The 27,314-nt window shown below is 40.6% G+C and overlaps 1 protein-coding gene across 5 annotated transcripts; it reads right to left on the bottom strand.

Moving 5' to 3' along the window:
* LOC135518265 (uncharacterized) lies at nucleotides 1-27,068 on the bottom strand. 5 transcript variants are annotated; one of them, XM_064943303.1, is made up of 20 exons: nucleotides 26,814-27,068; nucleotides 20,243-20,664; nucleotides 18,194-19,856; nucleotides 17,693-17,971; nucleotides 17,147-17,581; nucleotides 16,558-17,007; nucleotides 15,861-16,466; nucleotides 15,498-15,752; nucleotides 15,150-15,395; nucleotides 14,767-15,024; nucleotides 13,509-13,808; nucleotides 13,050-13,319; nucleotides 12,869-12,952; nucleotides 8,462-8,606; nucleotides 8,188-8,249; nucleotides 7,181-7,392; nucleotides 6,842-7,092; nucleotides 1,581-1,700; nucleotides 1,320-1,476; nucleotides 1-1,102 (listed from the first exon to the last, which is right to left on the bottom strand). In XM_064943303.1, the coding sequence occupies exons 2-20, from the start codon at nucleotides 20,610-20,612 to the stop codon at nucleotides 807-809; spliced, it is 6,459 nt and encodes a 2,152-aa protein (XP_064799375.1). In that variant the 5' UTR covers nucleotides 20,613-20,664; nucleotides 26,814-27,068; the 3' UTR covers nucleotides 1-806. The 5 variants fall into 5 exon arrangements, 4 of the variants coding, with proteins under 4 accessions (XP_064799375.1, XP_064799373.1, XP_064799376.1 ...); XM_064943301.1 differs by having other exon boundaries at nucleotides 15,150-15,752; XM_064943304.1 differs by having other exon boundaries at nucleotides 15,150-15,752; nucleotides 20,190-20,664.
* Between the last annotated feature and the right edge of the window lie 246 nt (nucleotides 27,069-27,314).

Consider the following 27,314-nt stretch of genomic DNA (forward strand, 5'->3'; position numbering starts at 1 on the left):
AGTGCAGTCTGTTGACTGCAGTTTATTGTATAAGAAGAGTTCAATATTGCAATTTACAATCTAAATAATGTATTTAATCAACAAAATATTAGGTTTAGGCCTACCAATATTGTAGGTTATTGCTCAGTGTGTACACTAATCTTTATTGCATAGAAAAGCACATTTAAAAAAAAAAAAAAATTAAATTAAAAAACAAGCACAACAGTGTAGGCAATTGGTTAATATCAAGAACTAATGATGAGGGTTTTGGCATTTTTGTCTTTCCTGATGTCAAATGAGGATAGCAATAATCATACATACTAGTTTTAGGATTTGCGGCAAAGATTTGTACCATTATGACAGTGAAAGGGTAGAAAAATAATTGGCCACGGATTAGATTCATGGTTTTATCAGAATGTGTGGATGAGACAACACCAAGATTCAAACAGGTAGAAAAAGTAATTGGTCATACTTTACATATTATTCTGGTGGTTGAAAAAAAAGTTTACAAATATAAATATACATTGAACGACAAAGTTGTCGTTGGTCATACTGTACATATTTCAGTGATTAAAAAAAGTTTTCAAATATAGAAATATACATAAAATCTCAAAATATTGTTCAACTGAACTTGATTTTTCCCCAAAAGGTTTACAAAATTATAGACAACTGCAATACAATATAGTTGTTCTCTAAATGCTCTGTTCATTACATCATTTCCAATGGATTTGATTTTCCCTGAGTTTTGGACCTTGTAAGAGCATACTCGCATAGTTTTTTGCAGGTAGCCACCACACTTCCATAATCTCCCACCCTTTACCAAAATGCTACAAGAATGGCTGCAGCAAGGAGGTCACTCGATCATCATTGCGTGGCAGTCTCTCCATGAACTCTTTGGTGGCCTTGATGGAGTCATGCATCCCCCAGGTCTCCACCATCAGCTCTGCAAGCTCCTCAGGGCTTTTTCGTCCCTCCAAAGCACTCTTGGTGATTGGCTTTTGTTCCTTATTCCTCATCATTGACTTAAGCTTCTTATTTTGGTCCTTTGACAGTTCTCCCAGTATGTCACACAGGTTCTTTATCCACTGCTGCTCATTGAATCTTTTCATCTTAGCAGCATTATCTGATGAAAGTAGGGGAGGAGACATGGTGAGACCTGTGTGGCCAGGAATTTATTTAATGCAGCAGACAGATGAGATAACCATCTTCTCAGAATGTAGGCTACTGTATGTTATCAGATTGAATGTAATGTAGGATAACAGTACAGGTTTAAAATGAAATCTGTGTGTATGATAAAGCAAATATCCTGTCTGACTGGTTGGTAAGAAGGAAACGATTACCCCGTGGTGTGTTGAGAATCACTCGGCGACACCAGCGTTTCCTCGTCTTTAGCTTTGTCTCCAGAATTTTCATATTGAGTTCTGTGATACTACGGTTCAAGAAGACCTCAAAGGTGGCGTGTTGGTATGTGCAATGTGCAATGTGCAAAGTGTATTTCTGAAAGAGTAAGTGATGGAGAAATGGTATGGTTAGTCCTAATGGAAGGCAGAATAACATGTGACATTATTAGCAAGATGTCTCTGGTTTTCTGTTCCACTTACTTTGGGTTGAACAAGAAAGCCTTGTTTGAGGTCAGAAGTCACACTATATTTGGCTGTGGGTGTCAGTATACAGGATGAGCTGGTCTTAATGAATGTGAACTCTTTGTGCTGATTTTCCACCTGTGAGAAAAATATTTTGACAAAATATTTTGACAGATGAAATAGGGTTTAGGAATGCTGAATCCCAAACCAGGTCTTTCATCTTCCCCCTCGATTTGCACGTTCACATGCGCCTCCATCATATGCACAAGTGTCCAAATGCTGAAGGAGTGAACATCAGAGAGGGTGGGAGGGGCTAATTAGACCCGTAATTGGATTGTCTTGCCACTCTGGAAGTCACCCTCTTAGTTTTGTCAGCTACACGTGAAAATGGAGGGAACTCCGAGTGAGTTGGTAGGGGCTGGTTTGGAATTCACAAGGCTTAGTTATTTTATTTTTTCTCCCCCATGTTACAATTTAAACAGCCTCAGCAATATGACGTTGCAATGAGCATAAGGATGAACTGCAGATTCTGCAGATGAGGTTGATCCAAGACGTTGAAGTAGCAAAAAATATCCCATGTGCACTTCACACTGCTGCAACATGATGGTCGTATTTCCCTGCTCAGATGTTACATGCATCAACCAATGGTTGTGTTCCATGTCGCCAACCGTGCCATTGGGCACCAGATTGCTATAACACGTGCCATTGGGCACCTATCCAGGCGTAAGATCTGGCATGCATCAGCAACGCATGGGAAGAGGAAGACGCCCGATATCTGCAGGACCAGAACAGCAGAAGTGAAGCCTCGCGATTCACATTCTTAGTTGTTGCGGAAATCGGCCCGATATTGCAGTTTACTTTGTGCATCACTGACTCGTAACTTTAAGTCGAGTTACACATTAATATAAATTGTAAGGATCTGGGCCCGGTTTCCCTGTAGTGAAGGACCTTAAGCTCACAAGTATTTTAACGTTCCTATAACGGCTGGAGATGTCACGTGTTTCCCAAAACACCACGTAGAGAGAACGGTCACTAAAGTGCGTCGTTTGAGCATTTGTCGATACTGATAGGATCGAAAGAAAGGGAGCGCTACTCTCGGATCAGCTTTCTCCATTCAAATCTTACCTTCAATGTATAATTATTCCACAATACTGATGACGGCTCAGCTCCTAGATAGAATCTAATGATGATTTAAAAAAGTTGCAAGCTACACACACTTCATCAGTCTCTCGTTCAGAATTTGACAAGCACTTGACAAGCATCAGTCCCTCAAATTTCCTGCCGACATCTGCCTTGTGTGGCCATAATGCCCACTAAAAATCCATGCCGTTTGCGGCCAAAGTGGCCATTTGGCACTCAGGTTGAATCTAATAAGTTAAAAGCTAATTATAAGTCCAGGGAAAGCTGTGCACTCACATGGCTCTCTCAGATGTAGCCAATGCCAGTCACGTGATCAGGTCGTTCTCACAGGCATTTAAGCTAAGAAGTAAGCTACAAGTGAATGAAGACAGACACATCGGGGATGCAACTCTTATGGAATTCCGAGGGGCATATTGATGATGTTAGAACTGTCCACATTTAGCCTACTTTTCATCAGCCAACAAGATGAGTAGGCCTAACGAACAGCCAAAATACTAGCCTACTATCCCCAATTTTTTACCTTTATTTAACTAGGCAAGTCAGATAAGAACAAATTCTTATTTTCAATGACGGCCTAGGAACAGTGGGTTAACTGCCTGTTCAGGGGCAGAACAACAGATTTGTACCTTGTCAGCTCGGGGATATGAACTTGCAACCTTCCGGTTACTAGTCCAACACTCTAACCACTAGGCTACCCTGCCGCCCCAATAGGGAAAACGTTTACCTATTTGATTGGTCAACTTGTCCTTCTGCACAATAAATAAATATTCCAAACATATTCTGGGACAGTTGTAGGAGTCAATAGATCCCAAATTAATACAGGGCTGATAGTTTAGCTTCAAATGTTAAACTATTAGTCTATATTTTCACATTATAAGCGCAGCAATGCGCACACAACAGTAAGTGCGAATACTCCAAAATGCAATCAATTAGCGGTTCTCAAAAGTTAAAAATTATCTTCCCCAAACTTGAAACTCATGCACAGCCTATGTATGTATGACAGTTAAGCTCTACACCGCTTATAAAGCGGATTAATGTGCTTAATTTTAAGATGTTATTAGACCACTTATTTAGCTGTGATACAAACCTTATCAATTTAAAGCATATAGGTCTATGGGCTAGGATACATGAGGTGTGCGACCATGGTTTGAAACAGGTCGCAAAAAAAGGTATGCACAGTTTCTTGCCTTCATGCACAAGTGATAATAAATTATTCACAAGTGATAGGCTAATATTGTCACCCGTCAGACTATTCTTAATTTAATGTTGTCTTTACATATGCTAAATCATTTATGTGTGAAATTAGTTTTGATTTAGAATGGACCATTATCATGCACCTGTCTTGGAACATGGGAAAAACAGAAAAAAAATACACGTCATCTATGCACCTAAATAGCAAATGGAGGATGCTTTTCCCATGGTTCATTTTCATGCCAGCCAGGTAGGCTATACTCCTGTTGTAAAGTGAAGCATAGTGCTTAATATTAGGAAAGATGATGAATAAATAAATAAATATTGTAGGCCTAGCCTATAGAAAGCTGATGGGATACTCCTCTTTTTAAGAGGCAATCAAAACTCTGTTTTCTCATGCAATTGCATAGCCCATAGAAATGTTGCGCAACATGGGGTAGGTAGGGTAGCATTTAGCTGTTCTACCAGTGGTCTGATGCGGTCTGTAAGTGTTTTCAAGTGCAACTTTAGTAATGATCTTTTCGGGAAACAGCTCAGAGATATAACGATGCTCCTACAAAGGTTTCCTTTAGCCGTAAAGGGAAACATCTCCAGCACCACCCCCAACATACAGTGGCAAGAAAAAGTATGTGAACTCTTTGGAATTACCTGGATTTCTGCATAAATTGGTCATCAAATCTTAATCTAAGTCACAACAATAGACAAACATAGTGTGCTTAAACTAATAACGCAAATTATTGTATTTTTCCTTATCTAAATTGAATACTTAATTTAAACATTCACAGTGTAGTTTTGAAAAAGTAGATGAACCCCTAGGCTAATGACTTCTCCAAAAGCTAATTGGAGTCAGCTAACCTGGAGTCCAATCAATGAGGCAAGATTGGAGATGTTGGTTAGAGCTGCCTTGCCCTATAAAATCACTCACACAATTTGAGTTTGCTATTCACAAGAAGCATTGCCTGATGTGAACCATGCCTCGAACAAAGATTAAGAATTGTTGACTTTCATAAAGCTGGAAAGGGTTAAAAAAGTATCTCTAAAAGCCTTGATGTTCATCAGTCCACGGTAAGACAAATTGTCTATAAATGAGAAAGTTCAGTACTGTTGCTACTCTCCCTAGGAGTGGCCGTCCTGCAAAGATGACTGCAAGAGCACAGCACAGAATGCTCAATGAGGTTAAGAAGAATCCTAGTGTCAGCTAAAGACTTACAGAAATCTCTGGAGGATGCTAACATCTCTGTTGACGAATCTACGATACGTAAAAGACTAACAAGGATAGTGTTCATGGGAGAACACCACAGAAGAAGCCACTGCTGTCCAAAAAAAAACATTGCTGCACGTCTGAAGTTTGCAAAAGAGCACCTGGATGTTCCACCACGCTACTGGTAAAATATTCTGTGGACAGAAGAAACTACAGTCGAATTGTTTGGAAGGAACACACAACACTATGTGTGGAGAAAAAAAAAGGCACAGCACACCAACATCAAAACCTCATCCCAACTGTAAACTATGGTGGCGGGAGCGTCATGGTTTGAGGCTGCTTTGCTGCCTCGGGGCCTGGACAGCTTGCTATCATCGATGGAAAAATGAATTCCCAAGTTTATCAAGACATTTTGCAGGAGAATGTTAGGCTATCTGTCTGCCGATTGAAGCTCAACAGAAGTTGGGTGATGCAACAGAACAACGACCCAAAACAGAACAGAAGAAAATATGCCTTCTGGAGTGGCCCAGTCAGAGTCCTGACCTCAACCCGATTGAGATGCTGTGGCTTGACCTCAAGAGAACAGTTCACACCAGACATCCCAAGAATATTGCTGAACTGAAACAGTTTTGTAAAGAGGAATGGTCCAAAATTCCTCCTGACCGTTGTGCAGGTCTGATCCGCAACTACAGAAAACGTTTGGTTGAGGTTATTGCTGCAAAAGGAGGGTCAACCAGTTATTAAATCCAAGGGTTCACATACTTTCCCCACCCTGCACCGTGATTGTTTACACAGTGCGTTCAATAAATAAATGACATTTTATGACCAATTTATGCAGAAATCCAGGTATTTTCAAAGGGTTCACATACTCTTTCTTACCACTGTATGTGAAAAATGCACGTTTTTGTTTTGTAGTAAAAAAGCTTGTGGAAGATAAGTGTTTCCAATGACCAAAAAAATGTTTTGTCACATGCCAAATACAACAGGTGTACAACCTTACCGTGAAAAGCTTATTAAGTAAATATTTGCAAAAAATATGTATAATAATAGTCAGTGTGCATCGTGTGATGTTGACAGTTTGTACCCAGATGGATTAAAATGGTAACCGTTAGCTGCATTGACTTCAACTAAACACTTCATGTAGTTGTTGATCAGTCTCTCACATCTCTGAGGAGGAATTCTGGCCCACTCTTCCATGGACAACTTACTCTTCCACATTTGTGGGTTTTCAAGCATGAACCGCTTGTTTCAAGTCCTGCCTCAACATCTCCATTGGGATTAGGTCTCGACTTTGACTAGGCCATTACAAGCCCTCAAATATGTTGCTTTTTAGCCATTTTCATGTCGACTTGATTGTGTGTTTTCTTGCTGCAAGTCCCAGCTTCAGCTCAGACGGATGGCCTGGAGTTATTATCAAGTTAATACTTATTTTCCACCATAATTTGCAAATAAATTCATTAAAAATCCTATAATGTGATTTTCTGGATTTTGTTTTCTCATTTTGTCTGTCATAGTTGAAGTGTACCTATGATGAAAATGACAGGCCTCTCTCATTTGTTTAAGTGGGAGAACTTGCGCAATTGGTGGCTCACTAAATACTTTTTTTGCCCCATTGTATATATATTTTTTTTTATTTCCCTTTATTTAGATCATTTTGGGAAACCAGGCCCAGGTAACTAACCAGTTATTCATAAATTGACAAAATATTTGAAAAGGGAGAAGTTCATTTTCAGGGACTTGGACGTACCTGGTCTGGCGGCATGTCTCGGGGCAGCAGGAACACCCAGAGCCGTTGCTCTTCTGGAGTTGCTTCAGGCTCAAGGAACAGTAGCACCTGTCCTTGGATACGGTTGCTGTTGGATTGTTTTTTACGAGCTTTTCCATAATTTGAAAGCCCACTAATGCTTACAATCAGGTGTGAGTGTGTCACCTTGGGTATTAAGAACTCCCTGTTCTTTCTGCATATGTGGGCCACAAGAAGGTTCTCAGCTGCAGACACTGGGAGAGATGAAATGCATGAAACCAATTTTTTCATAATGTGTGGTGTTTCAGTGCAGATTGGTGAAGACAACAACAATTCACTCACCCTTAACCTCGCAGTGAGGTAGATGTAGTTGGTACATATGTCCCTCTGGACTCCTGAGTTGAAACAGGGGGCCTGCAGGCTCATAGCTGGTGTTAGCAAGCATATCCCTGTCCCAGTGGACCACACTGTACTCCACAATTCCTGCCCCCCTCATCCCAAAAACCAGCCCTGTAGCTCTGCAGTGAAACCTGCCACGAGACCCACACTGGAACCTGGGGAGCACCATGATGTATTTTATTCTTATCTAACTAGACAAGTCAGTTAAGAACAAATTCTTATTTACAATCACAGCCTAGGAACAGTGGATCAACTACCTTGTTCAGGGGCAGAATGACAGACTGTTTTACATTGTCAGCTCGGGGATTCGATCTTCAACCTTTACTGGCCCAAAGCTCTAACCACTAGGCTACCTGCCATCCCCATGAAATGGAGGGAGAATAAAATAGATGTGGGGCAAGTCTAAGAGTAACCAATGAGGGACGTGCCTTAAGATGGCGGCCTCCATGCACTTAATTACCACAAATGCCTCGTTTGCTAAGTTTTCTGTATTGAAGCTTGCTCTCATTACTCTTTTTTTGTATCTGCATTGGCAGAGTATACATAAATCCAATTCTTGCTCCCAGACCACAGCCATTGATTAGTAAACAGGGGTAAAACATAGGCTGGTATTCAAGCAATTGCAAAGAGTGTTTTTCCAGATAATGCTTTCAGAAGTATGTTTGATTTGCACTGCAGCAAGTCCTGGATGCATGGGAGTTAACACTTGATTTAGAAACTGCCAGCCTCGTGGCATGATTAATTCAGTTTTGACTGCAAACCTGACTAAGAAGTCCTCCAGCATACAACCAGACAGCCAATTTAAAATGCACTAACTCACTACCTCCAATAAATTTGATCCCGAACATAGGCTTGCTTCAGCAATGTTTGGGCTGTGATTGGAAATAAAACATGAGTACGCAAAGCCTAAAAACATAGCTGTAATGGATCATTAAACCCAAAGTAGTTACCTGTAGGTAATCTTGTCTGTTATTGTTTTGTCAGGGTCAAATTCTTCAATGAGGGTTTTTTTCTATACAAGTGGAAGACAACAGTGAGGTTAGCATATGCAAAACACATTATGTCTAACTGAAAAATCCATTGTAAAAAGTTATTTATTTGGCAATCACATCACGGGCAATAATTGAGAAACATGTCATATGGACTATTTTACACCAAAATCATTTTGTGAAAACACAGCTTGTGCTGTTCAATTTAAATCAATAACTCTACTGTTGAAAATACTTTAGAGGTCTCATTTGTCACAGCGGTAGATCCCAGGGAAGTAACGCGCTGATCGTGCCACCCAGGCTCCACATGAGCTGGCCACAGTTTGTAGCGGTTGTCCTCCAATAAGATGTCAAACTCAGTAATCATGTTGTTGGAGAGCCTGTGGAGAGGAATGATTCTACATTGTGACAGTTGTGGAGGCAGGCAGAGCCATAGATTTAGAGAATTCAACCAACTTTTAGAACGGATGCAATGTTAGCGCCTTTATTGTCAAAAGTTTGATGATGTTACAATATGAGAGCGTCTCTGACCATTCCCCATGAAATGACCCGCTGCAAACAGAAAAACAGAGTTGCAAATAACTTTTTTATTCACTCGCATTTGTGAATGTGGATCCCATTCTGAATTGGCTCTAAATCAAGTTATTACTGTTTTTAACAACATTTCAGATAAGCATGCCCGTTTTAAAAAACAGAGTTCAAAATAAATCGAGCCTTTGGTTCACACCTGAATTATCTGAATTCATACGCAATAGAGATGCTATTATTATATTAACACTCTTGCTGACTGTACATGTACTGGAAATCCATATAAATTCTAGAAAACTGAAATCATTAAAGGGTGGTACTTCCACTCTTCCCTTACAAATGAATGTAGAGTCTGGCCCTATTACTGATAACTGGTAGCGTTAATGAATTTAAATCAACATGTTATTTCTGCAGGCTCTGACAGAATTCAAAAACCTACTCAGTATGAGAATGTACTGGATGTTGGAGGAATTTTACTGAATCATTTTGAAAATGTGAGTCAGGGTTTTTCCTTTCAGCAATTCACACAATAAAGTCCTTGATGTGTTGTTGGGATGCGACATTAAATAAATCTACAGGGGCTGACCATTTGGCTAAAGCGTCGGCTCAAGTGTACAGCGTCCCTCAATGTGGGCTCAATAACCCACATCTTTAATTTAACATTTATCAGGAAATATTCCTCAAGTGTGGAAATCAACTTATGTGCTGCCACTGCATAAGGGCTTGTGATCTTGACAACTATCATCCCATATCAAGGTTTTCATATCAAGGTTGCAACTTCGTTCTTTTTATCTGTGAACTGTATTTTGAATGTACATCAATCAGGATTGAGACCAGGGCACAGTACTATTACTGTAACCACATCAGTTGTAAATGATACTGTCAATGCTTTGGATGCTAAAATGAATTGTGCTGTCCTACTTACAGATTTGTCAAAAGTCTGATACAGTTGATCATTCTATCTTATTGAGGAAGTTGTCTGTGTTACACCTTGGCACTGATGCCCGTTTGTGATTTCACAATTATCTTAGTGACAGCCTCCCTCGCTATTATGATAGACTGGGTTAAATCCACATTTATTGAAGTGCTTAAAGGGGTACCCCAGTGTTCGACTTTGGGGTCATTGTTGTTCACATTGTGTATAAATGACATTGGAAATACTGTTAACACCTGTAACATTCACCTCTACGCAGATGACAGTTATTTATCCCTGTGCCTCTTTAGTGCAGCAGGCCATTCGTGACATTCAGCATGATTGACTCATTCCAAAAATCACTTACTGATCTTACATTTGTGTTAAAAGCAAATTAAACCAAGTAAATTTTGTTCTCTAGGTCTCCTAATGTTGACCTTAAAGACTTGCATATTTGCACTCCGAATGGAGCAAGATTCTCACTATAAGTACTTGGGTATCTGGATTGATGACAAGTTGTCTATTGAAACACACATTGAAAACTTGACAAAGGAGCGGAGATCGACGATTGTTTTTTTATATAGAAATAAATCCTGCTTCAATTCTGAAAATAGAAGGAAGATTGTTCAAACAACGCTTCTCCCTGTAATAGACTATGATGACATTTATATGCACGCGCCAGCCAGTTTTGAAACCATTGGACTCAGTATTCCATTCAGCAATATGTTTTACCACTGGGGATGGTTTTAGGACTAGTCATTGTATTCTTTACAAACATGTGGGATGGACCTCTGTAAGACGAGAGCTGCACTCTTATTTACTTACATAGCAGTCTTGCAGAAACTTCCTCTGTACATTACTTCATTGAGACATATAAATTAGCAAACCCGGTCTCAGGGATGGATAACTCTGGAAATCCTTTGGTCTCCACAGAATTGGGAAAATCTGCTTTTAGTTTTTTTGCCCCTTTGATTGGAGACTTATGTTACAGAATATGATTGCTTTTCTTAAATATGTTTAATCTGGTGTATTATGTGTTTTATTATAGTGTGTTTTATTTGTAATGAGTATGTACGGCTGTTGTGTTTTATTTATAAACGTATACAGGACTCTTGTAAAATAGTTCTCAATGTGACTCCCTATTTACATAAAGGTTAATAAATAAGTCTACTATGTTTTAGTGTCAACAAATTGCATATTTCCTTTCTCTGGACATTTTCAGAGGTTTCAAAAGCTATCCAAAACAAACAGCCCAACCTGAAAGTGTAAATTATCACTTAGCATCAGCTATGGAGGAGTGTCGGGCCACTCTGGGAATGTTCTGACAGAAACATCAACATCCCAAAAAATAATTACGATCCACTTGGGTACTGAACCGTTGTCTATGACTCTGCCTTCCTCCCGAGCCATTCGGAGAGTTTGGTTGTTGTGGTTTCTATGCTACCTAGCTATAATGCTAAGTTAGCTAGCTAGCTAACAGTTACGTTAGCAGGCTAGCTATCCAACTTTTTAATAGTTGTTACAGTGCCTTGCGAAAGTATTCGGCCCCCATGAACTTTGCGACCTTTTGCCACATTTCAGGCTTCAAACATAAAGATATAAAACTGTATTTTTTTTGTGAAGAATCAACAACAAGTGGGACACAATCATGAAGTGGAACGACATTTATTCGATATTTCAAACTTTTTTAACAAATCAAAAACTGAAAAATTGGGCGTGCAAAATTATTCAGCCCCCTTAAGTTAATACTTTGTAGCGCCACCTTTTGCTGCGATTACAGTTGTAAGTCGCTTGGGGTATGTCTCTATCAGTTTTGCACATCGAGAGACTGAAATTTTTTCCCATTCCTCCTTGCAAAACAGCTCGAGCTCAGTGGGGTTGGATGGAGAGCATTTGTGAACAGCAGTTTTCAGTTCTTTCCACAGATTCTCGATTGGATTCAGGTCTGGACTTTGACTTGGCCATTCTAACACCTGGATATGTTTATTTTTGAACCATTCCATTGTAGATTTTGCTTTATGTTTTGGATCATTATCTTGTTGGAAGACAAATCTCCGTCCAGTCTCAGGTCTTTTGCAGACTCCATCAGGTTTTCTTCCAGAATGGTCCTGTATTTGGCTCCATCCATCTTCCCATCAATTTTAACCATCTTCCCTGTCCCTGCTGAAGAAAAGCAGGCCCAAACCATGATGCTGCCACCACCATGTTTGACAGTGGGGATGGTGTGTTCAGGGTGATGGGCTGTGTTGCTTTTATGCCAAACATAACGTTTTGCATTGTTGCCAAAAAGTTCAATTTTGGTTTCATCTGACCAGAGCACCTTCTTCCACATGTTTGGTGTGTCTCCCAGGTGGCAAACTTTAAACAAAACTTTGTATGGATATCTTTAAGAAATGGCTTTCTTCTTGCCACTCTTCCATAAAGGCCAGATTTGTGCAATATACGACTGATTGTTGTCCTATGGACAGAGTCTCCCACCTCAGCTGTAGATCTCTGCAGTTCATCCAGAGTGATCATGGGCCTCTTGGCTGCATCTCTGATCAGTCTTCTCCTTGTATGAGCTGAAAGTTTAGAGGGACGGCCAGGTCTTGGTAGATTTGCAGTGGTCTGATACTCCTTCCATTTCAATATTATCGCTTGCACAGTGCTCCTTGGGATGTTTAAAGCTTGGGAAATCTTTTTGTATCCAAATCTGGCTTTAAACTTCTTCACAACAGTATCTCGGACCTGCCTGGTGTGTTCCTTGTTCTTCATGATGCTCTCTGCGCTTTTAACGGACCTCTGAGACTATCACAGTGCAGGTGCATTTATACGGAGACTTGATTACACACAGGTGGATTGTATTTATCATCATTAGTCATTTAGGTCAACATTGGATCATTCAGAGATCCTCACTGAACTTCTGGAGAGAGTTTGCTGCACTGAAAGTAAAGGGGTTGAATAATTTTGCACGCCCAATTTTTCAGTTTTTGATTTGTTAAAAAAGTTTGAAATATCCAATAAATGTTGTTCCACTTCATGATTGTGTCCCACTTGTTGTTGATTCTTCACAAAAAAATACAGTTTTATATCTTTATGTTTGAAGCCTGAAATGTGGCAAAAGGTCGCAAAGTTCAAGGGGGCCGAATACCTTCGCAAGGCACTGTATCTATCTAGCTAACGCTGCTATGTTAGAACAACAAGCAAGAATGTTTTACTCACCATACAGTTTCTGTGAAGCTATTGCCGATCATGTATAGGTTGAGTTTCACAGCACCTTTGTTGGTGATTTCATTATTGCAAAGACTGAAAGAGAGAACATTATGTAGTTTTACGGTCTTAAAAGTGCAATCTGCAATAGTTATTGCTGTTCAATGGACATTCCACTTGATATTGTCCTTACTTCAGGACTTGAACTTTGTGCAGATGTGGGAGCAGCACATCCAGGTGTGTGTCAGTGAGGTGACAGTCACTGAGGTCCAGCTCGGAAAGCCCTTCCGAGTGTTCTAGAACCAAGGCAAGTGTTGAACAGGCCCTCGAGTCTAAAGGGCTATGACTGAGGTCCACCTTCTTTTCTAGGGCTCTGGAGAGTAATGAAGCAAGCCTCACTGACCTGTCGCAATCTTCCACAAATATCAAGTGCAGGAGTTGCAGCAGAAGAGGTTTTCCAAAGCTATTGTGTAACAAAGTCAAACAATGTCATTAGCCTACTGGATGTTCAAATGTAAAATTCACAAGATCACAGAATGGTTGTGTGCAATTGCCATTTACTGCAGGAGTAAACGTTCGATTCAGGAGAGGACATTATAAGTAGTCAAACAAATGTTAAAACAAGGAATCTTTCTTAAGACAGGCATCTCACCTCATATGAATCCTGTGCAAAACATGAAACAGCTCCTCTATTCCTTCATCCTCAACATGACAGTCGTGTAGGATCAGCTCTGTGTCACCATCAGCTTCCTGGATGGCCGCGGAGATGACCCTACAGTCTCCAAAACTGAGGCTCAAAACAGTCTTCTCCTGCCCAAACAGGTCCATGGCAGAGGAGCAGGAGAGGTCCAGTTTGTGATGCAGCAGTGTCAGGAGTGTAGGTGCCACTCCTCTCCTCCTTCTCAATCCTGCACAGGTATGGAGCAGCTCCAACAATAGTTTCCTTTCGACCCTGCAAGGTAAGCAGAAATTGGTGGACAAGTACATTGGAACAGTATTCTATTACAGCTTGGTCTCTCCGACTACACAAAGGATAATAAAAAAAAATTGGTGGGGGTTACAGCCAATACCTATGATATGTTGCAAATGGTCTGGTTACTTCAGAAAGAAACTAAAGTTGCATGTTGGAATTGCGTTGGGGACAACTTCAGCATCTTAGCTAATTAGGAACTTTAGCTAACCACAACCATAGCGTTTTACAAGCATGTTAGCTAACCCTAACCATGTTAAGCTAACCTGCTAGCAGGGCCTCCCGGGTGGCGTAGTGCTCTAAGGCTGTGCCACCAGAGACTCTGGGTTCGAGCCCAGGCTCCGTCGCAGCTAGCCGCGACCGGGAGGTCCATGGGGTGACACACAATTGGCCCAGCGTCTTCCGGGTTAGGGAGGGCTTGGCCGGCAGGGATTTGTCTCATCGCGCACTAGTGACTCCTGTGGTGGGCCGGGCGCGGCTGGCTTCCAGGTTGGATGTGCATTGTGTCAAGCAGCAGTGTGGCTAGGTTGGGTTGTGTTTCGGAGGACGCATGGCTCTCGATCTTCTGAACGGGAGTTTCAGCAATGAGACAAGACTATAATTATTACCAACTGGATACCACGAAATTGGGAGAAAATTGGGGGGGAAAGCTAACCCGCTAGCTATGTTAACCTAGCCTGATAGTGATGTTAAGCTAACCTGCTAGCTAAAATTAGCATCAAATGCCGCCAAGACGTATGAAACTGTAAGACCGCTATTACAACGCCACAGGACCATTTGTAACGTTTCATATAAATTAAAGGAACACAAAAAAAAACATAATATAATGCAAATGGGTGTGCGACCAGGTTGTCTGTTCACGTCGCTCATACCCAAAAACACAAACTTCAATCAAGTAAAAGTCACATTCAAGGTAAGGGATAGACAATTGGACAGTGACCTGAGCTCAGAGACTCTGTGTAGAAGAGTCAGAATGCTCTCCATTTCCTCCTTTGGAATGATGGTCAACAACAAGTTGAGTTTGACACCATCACTGTAGTGCAGGGCAAAACGAAGCGCTTCACAGTCATCATGGTTCAAAACCAGGTTGTTCAGGTCGATCCAGTCATCTGATGACTTCACTAAACTGTTCACCAAGTGACCAGCACGTTGCTCATGTATTTCTCTCAGAGCTGTCCTCTCAAACTGGGAGCTTGTCCTGCAGACACAAAGGAATACGGTACCAAGTGATATAATTACTATAACAGGAAAACAACATTTTCATTGTTGGAATCATGTAACATTCAATATGAACTAGAAATCAATATCTTGTGTCACCCAGACCTTTGAAAGTGAACATTCTTCAGCAAAGGGAGGAGATAAGGTATGTATTGGTCTCTGATTCTGCTCCTCCTGAGGTTGATGGTGATGGGTTGTGTGGTGGTCTTCAGAAGGTAGTGAAGCACATCCCAGTCCAGTGTACAGTTAGACAGATCACTACCCGACTTTTCCAGAAAGCATTGGGTCAGTTCCTCATCCTGAGCCTCATACACCACAACAGCCAGCTGCTGCAGAGTCTCCTTACCCAGTCTGTCATGGAAACATACACAAACCCATCTTTCAAAACAATAGCACACCTCACAAAACAAAAGTCCATATTTTTTCAAGTGTGAAGAAGATCTAGAAACTTGCCTGATAGTGAGTGGACCCTGATGACACAACAAGGTAGTGAGAAGGAAACCCTGGATTGGACAGTCTATCAGATTTAAGACCCTTACAGTCCAAACTCTAAGGAGTAAAGCTAAACCACTGAGCACTCTACACTGCACCCCTTCTTTTGGAATTGACCTAGACAAGACCAGAGTCAGCTCCTCAACGACCATTGGTCTTCGGCATGTCATTGACCTTGCCAATCTGGCCAGCTTTGCTGTTGACATTTCGTTTACCCTGGAAGTCAATACAAAAAAAGAGAACTTATTCTGCAAATCATGATCAAAATGCTTTTTTTTACCCCCACCATTCTACATTGTTAAAATACCACTATCAAAATCATACTTAAGTTTGTGAAACTCTTTCACTTGCTTGAAGAGTAATGCAGCTCCTTGGAATGAGATACTATCTGGGATGAGACTGACGTTGAGTTTTTCTCCAGGGGCAGATTGGCCTAGGACTGCACCTACTGCCTTGCAGGTTACAGTGGGCAACCACCCTGACAATGTGATGGTGTAGTCTAGGGCCTGGAGGAGTGAGGAGGCTAGCTGTGCATCCCATTCTGAGCCGACAGGGAGTGCACCCCACAGAGACAGCTGGAACTGGTCATCACAGCTTAGAGAGCCCTTTCTCTCCGAGAGGTCTATGGACCAGACTGCAGGGGCTGACCGATAAACAGGAAGTAATGCGTGACAAACTTTTCTGCCTGTTTGAGTCTCGTAGTCTTTCCCATGTGAGAACAGATCTAACAGAAACAAGCACCTTTCTGGAGAGTCGTCTGAATGAGCAAACCCAAGAACTGACAACAGTTCATCAACAGAGCTCTGTCCTGTCTCAGTGTTGTCCAGATCTCCATGATCAAGCAGGTGCAAAAGGAAGTATCTCTTTAGTTGCTCAGAAGTCAGTGTAGGCATCTTCACCTCTGTATCACTCTCATCTTGAGGAATAATCCTGCCAGAAAACAATGTGTTAGGCCATGAAAGGGTGGAACAACTATTCTCACCTACTGTATGTGTTTGAAAGGGACTGACCATTGACCTACCTCAGTTGTGAAATGTATGGTAGGCACCGAAGAAAACTCCCTATTTTGCTTTTATCAGTTTCTAGCCAGCCCTTCAGTCTAACTGGTTTCTTCTCTGTTTGGAGTTTCAGCACCTCAAGTAGGATGGAGGCCTTGTCTGTACCGAGGTCAAGGACCCAGGCTGCAGGCTGAGCTGACTGAAAGACTGTCAACAATGATGGGAGAATTTGGCCCTCCAATTCAAGTTCAAATGACTTTGCAGAGGAGTATAAATCTAGCAGAAAATCACTCTGTTCGTCTTTGTTATCACTCGCAAAAGGGAAGTTTGAGTAGCTGCATACCGTCGACAGCATCCTCAGTGTCTCCTCTCCTGTTTCAAGCTGACACTGCTTTGCAAAACAGAATAGTTTCAAAAGGCCTTCAATGGTTCCTTTAGTGTCATCATACTGGATCAGAATGCAGTCATTGAACCTGTTCATAGAGAACTTTTTTTAATGACCACACTCCATTAGGACCTTTATGCTAAAGCTATAGACAATGAAAAGTGTTAGCCTGTAAATCGCATAAACAAAATGGGTTTCAATCAGACAAATAACAAAACATAACTTGCCTTAGCTGTGAAATATAAGGCAAACAATGAATGAGGTTCATGTCACACTCATCATTTGACCACCACAGCTCCACTGGTTTCTTCACGTTTTGGAGTTTCATCACATCAAGGAGGACAGAGGCCTTCGTATCAGCAAAGTGTATGTACCAGACTGCAGGAAATGACTTGAAAACTGGCTGCAATGTTGGTAGAACTGCTACACCTTCATCATTCTCATATTTTCCTATATGTTGGTACAAACTCAAAATGAATTTGCTCTGCTCCTCTAAAGAACATGTGCTAGCCAGACAAAGCACTGCTTGCAGGTCCTCTACCCGTTCCAGTCCTGTCGCCATCTGGTACAGAGCCCCGTGCAGCAAGATATCCTGCTGGAATGACCTCACCTCCATTTTCCATGCCACTAATGATTGTCTCAGATCAACAGGTTCAACAAACCTAAAATAATGGTTTTATACAATGGTTATACAGTTATCATAATGAAGTTTGAGCTCAGCTACATAATAAACAACCTACATAATGACCCTCCAGTACATTTAATGTACCCACCTGATAGCCTCAACGTTTGGCAAATGGTCAAATATGCTCTTTCCCAAGGAATCAGCTGCATGCAGTGAGTTGTCAACCAAATGTAGACAGAGTTTGACCTTCTCTGGTCTCTTGCGCTTCAGGACCTCTCCCACTCTCTCCCACACCTTTTGGTCCTGTTGCTCCATGACTCTTAAGTGAATTTCATATTCACACAGTCTTAGCAAGCCTTCAGAGTCACTCGGGTTCCCTGAGTGAAGAGCAGCTTTCCACACCTGACATTGTGTAGTGGGATCCAATCTATTAACACAAGTTATGTTACTGTAATTATCTAAAGGCAAGATGATAGTGTTCAAACCATGTTGTGTACCATGTCAATGTGATACTTTCAGAATCTGTTAAAGTATTTATACAATATCTTACCAATTAGTATGAATATACTGTCTAGACTCTTCCAGCCAGAGCTGAGCACACTTCCAAAGCTACAAGCATAGTGGAAAGGATCACTGATAGCAGACTCACCTGAGACATTGAAGATTTTTCAAAGAGCCCAGAATCAGCCTCAATCCTGGATCAGAGAAAGTGCAGTCAATCAGGGAAAGACGGACATTCCTGTTTGTGGACTGGTTGATCACATATGACACGGCACAGCACTGTTGAGGATCAAGATATTGTCCACTGAGATCAAGCTCATACTCCACTTTTTGTAGAAGGAGTGAACAGGCTTCGGGTGACTGGTGCTCATACAAGCACTGGCAAACGAAGAGGAGATCAGCATCCAACTCGGTATGGGACTCATGTCCCTGTAGTATTGCAGACCCGAGGAAGGTGTCTATGACTTTCTCAAGGTATATGTCAGATATTTCCCTTATCTGGTCTTCTGGCACTACACAGTTAATCAATTCAGCAATGTCACTGGACAAGAGTCCACAGAGGAAGGACACAATGTACTTCAAGTACTTTCCTTCTTCTGTCTGACACTGTTGAAGGACGGAGGTGATGTTTCCAGGTGTCATCAACAGAAAAAGAGCAGCCCAAAACTCCTGCATCGTGTTGTGGAGAAAAGCAAACGAATGGCCAGTTGACGATTCCTTTGCTGCACTGGATGTCAAGAACGCATGTTGAACACTGTTGTCCTTGCAATCCATTTCTGTCAAGTTTACGGTTTTCGCAAGTAATGCTTGGAAAGAGTTTATAGCTAGAAACTTGATGTTCCCCATATTGTCATGAATGTACTTATCCAGATACTCAACATTTTGGTCACCATGTCTTTTCATGCAATGACGAAAGATCCGCACATACATTTCTGTTATGGTGCATGGGTGGTTTTTAGCCTCACAGGGACTAAATGAAATACAAGCAGTCACTATGAAAGCGTACATTGGGACATGGCATAGACTGAATAGTGCGTCGTTGCTCGCAACACTACAAACATAGTCATCCTCAGTGCCTAACATCCACTTTAAGTAAGCATGGATGGACTCATTGCTGAATCCTTGGACCTCCACTCTGTAAGACGGCCAGTCAGATAAAAACTCGCAGTCTTCTGCCTCTGGTCTGCACGTGGTCAGAATCTTGGCATCACACAGAAGTTCTTTTGCCAAAATGTTATTTAGCACGGGGTTGCCAATCACATCCATGATCCCATCAAACACAAAGATAACATTTTCTGAATTATTTTGAATATCACACAGCATCACATCCTCTGTGCCTTCCTCTGGCTTAAGATATCTTTCAAACAGCAGAGACCTCAAGGATGAGGGCTGTGAAGAGTGAGACATTGATCTCATCGAAGGCTCATCAAAGTAGAACATATAACTCTCTTGAGGATTCTCATTCTCTGCCCAGATATTTAAAACTTGCTGGACAACAGTTGTCTTTCCAATGCCAGGTTTACCAACAAGTAGAATCTTTTTCTCACTGCTTTCCAGTAAGTGACCAGGGGACAGTTTTCCCTTGTCTCTTGGAATGTAAGTCTTAAGTTTCTTAGAGCGTGCTTTTTTGTACTTGCTTTTAGTTTTGGACAACTCACTCAAGTCGGTGTCCATTACGACAGGAATGTAAGTAAAGGGTTTGAATTTTGCCTTGTCTTTGAGGAAATGCATTTGCTGGTCCCATTTTGCATGAAGAAACTCAATGGCTTTCGTTCGCAGCTGCCTTTTGTACCTCTCACAAGGCCCTGATTCTGGAGAGAAAACAGACAAGAATAATGAGAAAACACTAACATTTCCTTACATTTTCCATACAATGACTACTTCAACCTTGTGATGCTACAAACTTGTTGGATGCATTTGCAGTTTGTTTTGGTTGTGTTTCAGATTATTTGAATGAAATGAATGGTAAACTATGTATTGTGTCATTTTGGAATCACTTACTGTAAATAGGAATATAATGTTTCTAAACACTTCTACATTAATGTGGATGCTACCATGACTACGGATAATCCTGAATGAATCGTGAATAATGATGTGTGAAAGTTAGAGGGTCAAAGATCATACCCCAAGACATGCTAACCTACCCTGTAATCTCAACTCTATTGTCGTATACTAGCAGCTGGATCACTTTACGTACCAGAGACGAGGCCACTCTGTAAATCTGGGTCATCTGTAAACGAAAAGCAGCTGATCCATTGATGTAAATCTGGGTGGCGAGGTTGATTCTGGGTAGGGTTTGTTCTTGGTAAGGTTTGGTTCCTTGTGTTGTACAATATTTTTAACAGTTCATAACTGGCATATTCCCCTTTCTTGATAACCATGTCCAGCATCTTTCTGGTTTTGACAGACCTCTTTTTATGGGATTTAATTTCTCTAACTTGTTTTTCGCTGAAGATGTTATTCTTTCGCAACTCATCAACGACCAAGGAGGGTTTCTGGAGGTGACCCTCAAGAAGAGCTCTGCCATTTTGGACATACTCAAAAGCAGATTGCTGTGTGCTTGCCATGTTGTGGGTTCCCTTACAGATTCATATCTGTAAACTTTGTCTGCCTTCGTACCTGTAAAATACAGTGTCAGACATAATGTTATGAAGCTACATTAAAATTCCTCAAGCATACAAGTATTTTACACCATTTTAAAGATAAAATCCTTGTTAATCCAGCAACAGTGTCTAATTTCAAAAAGGATTTACAGCAAAAGCACCACAAACGATTATGTTAGGTCACCACCAAGCCACAGAAAAACACAACCATTTTTCCAGCCAGAGATGAGTCACAAAAAGCAGAAAGAGATAAAATTAATCGCTAACCTTTGATGATCTTCAACAGATGACACTTATAGGGCTTCATGTTACACAATACATGTATGTTTTGTTTGATAAAGTTCATATTTATATAAAAAAATTCAGAGTTTACATTGGCATGTTACGTTCAGTAGTTCTAAAGCATGCGGTGATTGTGCAGAGAGCCACATCAATTTACAGAAATACTCATAATAAACATGGATAAAGATACGACTATTATACATGGAACTTTAGATAAACTTCTCCTTAATGCAACCGCTGTGTCAGATTTCAAAAAAACTTTACGGAGAAAGCATCATGCAATAATCTGAGTACAGCCTTTAGACAACAAAGCTGCCAAAAAGATACCCGCCATATTGGGTAGTCAACATTACTCAGAAATGGCATTTTAAATATTCACTTACCTTTGATGATCTTCATCAGAATGCACTACCAGGAATCCCAGTTCCACCATAAATGTTTGATTTGTTCGATAATGTTCATCAGTTATGTCCAAATATCTTCTTTTGTTAGGGCATTTGGTAAACAAATCCAAAAGCGTGTTCAGGTCGCGTTGGACGAAAAGTTCAAAAAGTTCCTTTACAGCCCGTAGAAACATGCCAAACTAAGTATGGAATCAATCTTTAGGATGTTTTTAACATACAACTTCATTAATGTTCCAACCGGACAATTCCTTTGTCTATGCAAATGAAGTGGAACATAGCTACCTTTCATGTGAGCACGCCAGACTGAGGCTGTGGCACTCTGCCAGACCACTCACTCAAAGAGCTCTTATGAGCCCCTTAAGAGTAGAATCCTCAAAACAGGTTCTAAATACTGTTGACATCTAGTGGAAGCCTTGGGAAGTGAAACATAATTAATATCCCACTGTATCTTCAATGGGGGCTGAGTTGAAAAACTACAAACCTCAGATTTTCCACTTCCTGGTTGGATTTTTTTCTCAGGTTTTTGCCTGCCATGAGTTTGGTTATACTCACAGACATCATTCAAACAGTTTTAGAAACTTCAGAGTGTTTTCTATTCAATACTAATAATAATATGCATATATTAGCATCTGGGACAGAGTAAGAGGCAGTTCACTCTGGGCACGCTATTCATCCAAAAGTGAAAATGCTGCCCCCTATCCCAAAAAGGTTAAGAACACCTACTCTTCCATGACATTGTCTGACCAGGTGAATCCAGGTGAAACCTATGAACCCGTATTGATGTCACCTGTTAAAACCACTTCAATCAGTGTAGATGACGGGGAGACAGAAGGATCTTTAAGCCTTGAGAGAATGGAGACATTGTATGTATTGGAGGTCGACCGATTAATCGGAATGGCCGATTAATTAGGGTCGAAATCAAGTTTTCATAACAATCGGAAATGGGTATTTTTGGGTGCCGATTTTTACATATTTTTTATACCTTTATTTAACTAGGCAAGTCAGTTATAAACACATTCTTATTTCCAATGACGGCCTAGGAACAGTGGGTTAACTGCCTTGTTCAGGGGCAGAACGAAAGAGTCTAACCTTGTCAGCTCGGGGGAACCAATCTTGCAACCTTACAGTTAACTAGTCCAACGCTATAACCACCTGCCTCTCGTTGCACTCCACGAGGAGACTGCCTGTTACGCAAATGCAGTAAGCAAAGGTAAGTTGCTAGCTAGCATTAAACTTATCTTATAAAAAACAATCAATCATAATCACTAGCTATAACTACACATGGTTGATGATATTACTAGTTTATCTAGCGTGTCCTGCATTGCATATAATCGATGCAACGCTGGGGGATGATTTAACAAAAGTGCATTTGTAAAAAAAGCACAATCGTTGGACGACTGTACCTAACCATAAACACCAATGCCTTTCTTAAAATCAATACACAGAAGTATATATTTTTAAACCTGCATATTTAGCTAAAAGAAATCCAGGTTAGCAGGCAATATTAACCAGGTGAAATTGTCACTTCTCTTGCGTTCATTGCACGCAGAGTCAGGGTATATGCAACAGTTTGGGCCACCTGGCTCATTGCGAACTAATTTGCCCAAATGTTACGTAATTATGACATAACATTGAAGGTTGTGCAGTGTAACAAGAATATTTAGACTTAGGGATGCCACCCGTTAGATAAAATAGCGAACGGTCCCGTATTTCACTGAAATAATAAAGTTTTGTTTTCAAAATGATAGTTCGACCATATTAATGACCAAAGGCTCGTATTTCTGTGTGTTATTATGTTATAATTAAGTCTATGATTTGATAGAGCAGTCTGACTGAGTGATGGTAGGCAGCAGCAGGCTCGTAAGCCAGCAGCTCTTCGCAAGCACAGCGCTGTTTATGACTTCAAGCCTATTAGCCTAATGGCTGGTGTAACCGATGTGAAATGGCTAGCTAGTTAGCGGGGTGCTCACTAATAGCGTTTCAAACGTCACTCGCTCTGAGACTTGGAGTGGTTGTTTCCCTTGCTCTGCATGGGTAATGCTGCTTCGAGTGTGGCTGTTGTCAATGTGTTCCTGGTTCGAGCCAAGGTAGGGACGAGGAGAGGGACGGAAGCTATACTGTTACACTGGCAATACTATAGTGCCTATAAGAACATCCAATAGTCAAATGTATATGAAATACAAATGGTATAGAGAGAAATAGTCATATAAATACTATATTAACTACAACCTAAAACCTATTACCTTGGAATATTGAAGTCTCATGTTAAAAGGAACCATCAACTTTCATATGTTCTCATGTTCTGAGCAAGGAACTCAAACGTTAGCTTTTTTACATGGCACATATTGCACTTTTACTTCTCCAACACTTTGTTTTTGCATTATTTAAACCAAATTGAACAAGTTTCATTATTTATTTGAGGCTAAATGGATTTTTATTGATGTATTATATTAAGTTAAAATAAGTGTTCATTCAGTATTGTTGTAATTGTCATTATTACAAATAAAATATAAGGATAGAGTTGTGGTCAGATTTACCAAATGGAGGGCGAGGGAGAGCTTTGTATGCGTCTCTGTGGGTGGAGAACAGGTGATCAAGAATATTTTTCCCTCTGGTTCCACATTTAACATGTTGATAGAGATTTGGAATAATTTAATTAAGTTTCCCTACATTAAAGCCTCTGGCCACTAGGAGTGCCGCCTCTGGGTGAGTGGTTTCCTGTTTGCTTATTTCCTTATGCAGCTGACTGAGTGCGGTCTTAGTGCCAGCATTTGTCTGTGGTGGAAAATAAACAGCCACGAAAAGTATAGCTGAAAACTCTCTAGGCAAGTAGTGTGGCCTGCAGTTTATTACAATATACTCTACTTCAGGCGAGCAAAATCTAGAGACTTCCTTAGATTTCATGCACCAGCTGTTTGCAAATATGTTCCGACTGCATGGTCGGAACTAGAAGCACAAACATTTCGCTACACTCGCATTAACATCTATTAACCATGTGTATGTGACCAATCAAATTTGATTCGCAGTTGTACATCACAAGCATTGTAACTGTGGCATCACCCGGGAGAGATCCTCATTTTGTTCCCGCTGCAGATTGGAGTTTGGTTTAGTAAGGGTCTAGGACTAAGGCGATTGGATGCGCGTTTGTAAAGAATCCCCCATCATGATTGGAGTGGAGACACTTCAGACTGGTCAGGCAAATTTGTTCTCCGCACTGATCAAAGTTTATTGACACTGCCATCAACCATTAACATTAGCATTTTCTAACCAAAACACAATTTCATTCAATGTCCCCTAGTTTGCATACTCTGAATTTCATGTCCAAATAATCTCTAAGTAACTTCAAACCAAGTCATCAAGTTTTGAGTATTGACCTTTAAAAGAATGCCTAGAAGGCCAGCATCCCGGAGTCGCCTCTTCACTTTTGACATTGAGACCGGAGTTTTGCCGGTACTATTTAATGAAGCTGCCAGTTGAGGACTTGTGAGGCGTCTGTTTCTCAAAATAGACACTAATGTACTTGTCCTCTTGCTCAGTACTTGTCCTCTTGCTCATATCTCTTGCTCACTTTCTATTCTGGTTAGTGCCAGTTTGCGCTGTTATGTGAAGGGAATAGTACAAAGCGTTGTATGAGATCTTCAGTTTCTTGGCAATTTCTCCCATGGAATAGCCTTCATTTCTCAGAACAAGAATAGTCTGACGAGTTTCAGAAGAAAGTTATTTGTTTCTGTTCATTTTGAGCCTGTAATCGAACCCACAAATGCTGATGCTCCAGATACCCAACTAGTCTAAAGGCCAGTTTTATTGTTTTTTTAAAATCAGCCCAACATTTTTCAGCTGTGCTAACATAATTGCAAAAGGGTTTTCTAATGATCAATTAGCCTTTTAAAATGCTCAACTTGGATTAGTTAACACAACGTGCCATTGGAACACAGGAGCGATGGTTGCTGATAATGGGCCTCTGTATGACTATATAGATTTTTATCTGCCATTTCCAGCTACAATAGTAATATATCACCATGACCTACTGCTGCTTATCAGGAATTGAACAGGCTGTGAATGAACAAGTAGGTGAGTGAATGCCATAATATGACATTTGAAATATATATATTCCTTTGAAACTCGCGGTTGTAATGTTTACTGTTCATTTTATATTGTTTATTTCAATTTTGTTTTACATATTTCAGTTGCTTTAAATAAAGCCAATTGAATGGTGGAGAGGATGAGGGCCGGAGGGGTGTGTGCGCGTTGAGAGCACTGGTTGAACGAGTGCTACAGCAGAGGTAGCTGTGTCGCAGAGCAGCATGCACGTCGTGACAACTTTTTTACCAGTTGTAGGTAGTCTATTTAGATTGGTCATAACATATTAACGCGCTAGAACTGATAACGGCGACAAAGCATTGGAAAACTACTTTAGGCGCACTACAGCTCGTTAGATAAATTATCTCTGAGGTGGTTTAAAGTGAACTGCATTCTAATTTCGACTTTTCTCATGGATAACAGTGTCAAGGAAAGGGTTTCACTTATACTCAGTTCTAGGGTCTAGAGCGCATCGCGAGTAGAAATTTGAAATTGAAGTTATGGAACTCCCTCGCGTGCTTGTTATGGGGAAAAAGTCCAAAATGAAAATTACATTAAATGTGGAGAATGATAGGCTACATTTGCATATATTGGCCATTAATTTATATGGCAGGCTACTGTAGCCTACCATTTGATACATTAAATATAAATATCGATATCACTGGAGTCATTGCAAATCAATTCGTGCCACTTGTGTAGCCTACATGGAGTTGGCAAATGGATGTAAAAGCCATATACCACACCTCCTCGGGCCTTACTTAATCATAGCTGTCAAATCGAAATCCATTGATGGACAATTATCTGGAATAATTATTATTGACATTAAACTGAATTTTGCTTCTTAGTCTACGTCATTAAAAATGACGTCCATATTAATTTAATTAACTCATAACTTTATGGGGGGAAAAATGTTAACTCTTTTCTTGAGTCAGAAAAACTTGTTGAGATAGTTTGAGGCCCCTGGGTTAGAAATTGTGCCTCGACCTGGTAAACCATTCCCACTTCCCCATAACTAACGTTGGGCGTGCAATGTTCATACCGGCTTTCAGTTTCCCTTTTAGGTTGACTAACCGCCATGCTTTTTTCTCACTAAAGTCATGTCAAACATATTAGCTGGTAATATCAGGACTTTGAGTCGAGTGCAAACTCTTATGCACGCGATTTACCTCGATATGAAATCAATCCATTAAAGTGAAATGAGAGCTCTTAACAGTAACGTTACTTGGCTACACGTCTTTTAAGTAAATCCGCCTGGCTCTCTTACAATGAAACTACAAACAAAGTTAAACCATTTCATCTCCATCAGTTCACGGAATATAAAATAAAAGGGATGGCGTTGACATTACTGTAAATCGGCTGAAAACAACTTAGCTAGGTATCTATGATAGATCTTGCCTACCTTTTATGCTCAGGTTGTCCTGTCATCAGAATTCAGTGTAAAGCTATTTTTGTGAGTGCCAATACTTGAGATATCATAGCCTCCGTATAGGTTATGTTACTGTAGCCCTAGCCTTCTCCGAGCTGCCAACTCTCACGCATTGGCCGGGAGACACACGTTTTATCTCACGCATTGAAAATTACTGCTATAATTTTTCTAATTAGTCCATTATAGTCAGCGTATTAACTTTTCAACTGTGTTCTGAAATCAGAACATCTTCGCCTGCTATTTAACATCAGGGCTCTGTCATTGGCCAGTCGTGCCACTCACGTATTTAAAGAAACGCCCTCAAGATTAGAACGGCATTTTTTAAACATTTTTTATTTAACAGTAACACGTAAAACACGAAAAACAGAGGGATTACACAAATAAATATGGAAGACAAAACATAAGAATAATACAAATCCACATTATATCAAATCAAATGTACTTGATTTATTTTGCTCCTTTGCGCCCCAGTAT

Source organism: Oncorhynchus masou, chromosome 28 (assembly GCF_036934945.1).
Source record: "Oncorhynchus masou masou isolate Uvic2021 chromosome 28, UVic_Omas_1.1, whole genome shotgun sequence".
Classification (NCBI taxonomy): Eukaryota; Metazoa; Chordata; class Actinopteri; order Salmoniformes; family Salmonidae; genus Oncorhynchus; species Oncorhynchus masou.

What these genes read in the sequence shown, in the direction of transcription:
- LOC135518265 (XM_064943301.1), bottom strand. Translation starts at nt 20,612, where the DNA reads ATGGCAAGCACACAGCAATCTGCTTTTGAGTATGTCCAAAATGGCAGA. An exon ending in CCTTATATTTCACAGCTAAG is followed by an intron (nt 17,008 to 17,146) that starts GCAAGTTATGTT and finishes CTCTATGAACAG; the next exon opens with GTTCAATGACTGCATTCTGA. An exon ending in AAGAATGTTCACTTTCAAAG is followed by an intron (nt 15,025 to 15,149) that starts GTCTGGGTGACA and finishes TTGTGTCTGCAG; the next exon opens with GACAAGCTCCCAGTTTGAGA.